Genomic DNA, 3,751 nt, shown 5'->3' on the forward strand with positions numbered 1-3,751 from the left:
TTATCACTTGTGACAAATAAACAAACAAACATGTAGTCTATCCTAATGCAAGACTATTCGCTTCTTCTCTGGTAGCCTGGATAAATCAGCTTAGGAGATCTGTTGTGGTGTCCATTCCTTTTCAGGGTCAGTGTGCCATGAAGCCCTAGTGGTCACCTTGGTGTACTGCACTAATGCACATTGCTGAAAGCATTCATTTTACATCAGGGCTTATTTCCGTCTAAAGTGGGGACAATCGTTTTTAAGCTCGTGTATGTAAGCTGAATGTAGATATTTTTGAAGAAAATTTGGATCATGAATTGTATTAGTTTATAATAACAATGGCCTGCTGGTACTCTACCACCAAATGGGCCTTTGTGAGTTCTGTGGAGAAGCGATCAGCAGCACATTACATGGGACAGATGGCGTGGCGAGCGCGCAGCCTTTAAGCCACCATGACTGTCTGGGTTTATGGTCAGCCATTTTGTGGAATTATTGTATGGAAGATACTCAGCGTTTGAGAGTATTGTGAGATCACTTGTATAAAACAATGCAAAACGTTTTATTTGTTTGTAAGGAAAATGAGTGCATATACCAAGATAAAATATTTGTAAATAATTATTTTTTCCCCCCTAATATGTTAAGTGTTCACTTTAGACTCTTTAAAATGCAGAACTTTAACCTGGTCTCCAAATTGATTTCGGTTTACTGGAGTATTAAAGGACACGGACATCGCTTCCAGGCGCCAATGAGAACAAAGAATGGGCGGATTTACAGTTTGAAAGCTTCATACTGACATCCTGACCGACCCGTCTAAAATCTACTGCGCGCTTATTTCCAGCCAATCACGTCTGTCTACAAAGACCGATTATGTTTATAAGCGTGATCCGTTTGAGCGACAGGCCGATCCACCAATGACGCTTTCAAAAATAACAACGAGCCAATGAGGGCGCAGTGGGGGCGGGACCTCAGGAAGGGGGTTGGGTGCGAGGTATCATGGAGGATCAGTTAGAGAACGGCAGCCATTGAAGATAGCCGAGCCGTTGGTCCGTGCTCCGGAGTTTCTGCATTTTTTTTTTCTTTCAACGGTCTAAACCAGTGCAGCAATCACCAACAAAATGGAGATGAAGAAGAGGATCAGTTTAGAGCTGAGGAACAGAACTCCAGTGGAGGTGAGCGTTTTAATTATTTATCTTTTAGGGAAACGCGAAATGACGTTAGTTCGCAACCTGTCTATCCTGCACGGTAGGAACATTCAGTAACGTTAGACTCCGCTGAATGGCAGCGCCACATGGGCGCCTAAAATAATGCGAGTTTTAGTCATGAATGAATGCATATATAGATCTATACAAGATTATCTTAAAACAAGTAGTCAATATAATCGTTATGTGAGCGCGCAAAACTCTTAGTGAATCTTTTGTGAACTCGTTACATGGTCTCCTTCGCCATTGCTTTAGCCTTGACGTTGTGGACGTCCCAACTAGAACCTCAAAATAATGTACTTGCATGTTTAAGACCAATTTTTATTTTGATGGTTCAGAAACAATTTGTATTATTACTCAACAAGTTACCTCCAATTCGGTTACGACGTTATTATAGTCCCCCGATACGACAATATTCTCGCTTCTAAAGAGAAATAGTAGAAGTTAAAACAAAACGGCAGTATTGTTATACGATTCTATAGTCCGACCGTCCATATCTGCAAAATACCGAGCGAAAACATAACGCGAATTAATGTCTTATCTCATATAAAAAGTTTATTGCAGGCAAGCTTCACCGATGCGTACCTCACTATGGCTTCTCTAACCTAGTAACGTTAACGTAAAACGAGCAGTTTCTTCCAAAGGCGGACATCTTACTCTCCAACTCCTCGATATTAGACATTGAGGGGCACTTGCCTTCGGTCTTCCTCCTCAGACCCTCAAAGCCATGTAAGTTCGGGGTTTGAGAGCACAAGCCATATCGAGCGAATGTCGGGTGGAACGGTTTAATTCAGCTGCGTCCATGGCTTCTGCAGCGCCTCGCGGTGTGTGTGGTGAGGATGGTGTGTGTGAGAGACAGCTGCTCGAGTCATTTTGTAGCATCAATAGTTGAAGCGCAAATGACGGTGTTTTGTGGCTTTTACGGTATTTTTATTCACCAGAGTCGAGCGATTTCTGAGTCGCCGTGCTTACGTGCGGTGTAGAACGGAATAATTGGCGCTTAGAGACAGAAATAGTCGCTGGACGGTTAAAAACAAGTTGCCATTTCCCTCCGTGGTTACGTTAATGGCGTAATTATGTAAGCTAACAGATAACATTATTTATCACTGACGTTAAACAATATGCTTTCGGCGTTGTGAAGCATATTCGACACTGTTTTATTAATTGAAGGAATGTGGCAGATGGTGAAGGGGTGAGCCCCCCTTCCTCCCCTCCGATTTTAGTAGATTATTGTAGGCTTGCCTGAACCGAAGTGGAATCGCACGCTTCTTTTGAATGGGGGTTCTGATGGATGGGATCTTTTACACGAGATTGAGTTAATACTCCGACGGAGCAGGCGTGTATAAACGAATCGTGGTTTTTAACTCGGGTGTATCTTGCGTCCCCAGTACAAGAGTGATAGCAGAATATTACGCGCGCGCGTTCTGAAAATCTTCTTGTGAAACGCTGGCAGTAAATTCATTGCAAATCCTAAGTGATAAAGGAGGTGGAAGCATTACCAAGGCTACATTACACACGCTTCACGTGCTGAAAAATTTATCTTTCCACAAGGGCAACAAGTTATTGAATATTTAAATGTTAGGGCTGCAGTGCACTACTGTGTGAGCGTCTGCGTTACTTAAAGCCCATAAAACGTTTTTATTTATTGTAAATAATTTAAAAAAAAAAAAGTTTTTAAACTTAATTATCTTAATTATTTGTTTCACTCTTTCAGGCAGATAAACATAAATGTTGTTTACATGTTTACAATACCCTTAAAGATACATTTTAATTGGTTTTTGTCTTGTTCCTATTTAATATTATTCATAAAATTTAAAGACATTTATTTAGCTTTCCCCGAAAAGTGTAAATACAGTGGAGCTCCTAAGGCATTGTTCTTCAACAATCCAACCTAACAAAGATGCGGCGCTATGTTTTCCCGACCAATAGTAAGGGGGAGGGGTGGGGTTGAGAAACCTGTTTGAAAACGCTCATTGTTTTTGCAGTACCGTTTGGTGCCACTAGTGCATACTAAGTGAAACCCTTCACCTTAGTGTGTAACAAATCTCAAAGTTACATAAATAAAAAAAAAAACACTTATCATTTGATGGGCTACTGGACAGACTGCCACTATCAGTTGCATCAGCAGTTGTCAGATCTTGCAACTTTAGCCTTGTGGTAAATCATACCCATAGTATGATTCTTTGTTTACCAGTGTCCTAACTATGTTTATCTCTCTTGCAGGTAGCAGAGCTGGTGGTAGATAATTGCCGCTCAAGTGACGGTGAGATTGAAGGCCTGACAGATGAGTTTAAGGAACTGGAGTTCCTCAGCATGGTCAACGTGGGCCTCACCTCCCTGGCCAAACTACCCACACTGCCAAAATTGAGGAAGGTCAGTCAAGAGATAAAGCATTCAGTTCAGTACACCCTAGGCAAAGTGCTCTTAACAAGAAGATCTGTTGTGTTTTAAGTTTAATGTTCTAACCATGCAGAAAACAGATACCGTAACACAGTTTACATATTAATGTAAACACATTGTATTATTAAAGTGCACAAAAATGGATGGAGAATGCCCAAAGGAAACTTAAG

The 3,751-nt window shown here is 41.2% G+C and overlaps 1 protein-coding gene across 4 annotated transcripts in view; it reads left to right on the top strand.

The window, feature by feature from the left end:
• Positions 1-961: 961 nt before the first annotated feature.
• The window catches only part of LOC107593544 (acidic leucine-rich nuclear phosphoprotein 32 family member E), a 7,594-nt gene continuing 4,804 nt past the window's right edge, over positions 962-3,751 (top strand). Inside the window, exons 1-2 of one of the 4 annotated variants that reach the window (XM_016283308.1) lie at positions 962-1,151; positions 3,405-3,554. In XM_016283308.1, coding sequence (XP_016138794.1) covers positions 1,098-1,151; positions 3,405-3,554 — 204 coding nt within the window. In that variant the 5' untranslated portion in view covers positions 962-1,097. Of the gene's footprint in view, positions 1,152-1,836; positions 1,911-3,404; positions 3,555-3,751 lie in introns of those variants that run through there. The other 3 variants (XM_016283306.1, XM_016283305.1, XM_016283309.1) reach the window with 3 other exon arrangements.

This window comes from Sinocyclocheilus grahami, unplaced genomic scaffold (assembly GCF_001515645.1).
Source record: "Sinocyclocheilus grahami isolate Dianchi unplaced genomic scaffold, SAMN03320097.WGS_v1.1 scaffold173.1, whole genome shotgun sequence".
In the NCBI taxonomy this organism is placed as follows: Eukaryota; Metazoa; Chordata; class Actinopteri; order Cypriniformes; family Cyprinidae; genus Sinocyclocheilus; species Sinocyclocheilus grahami.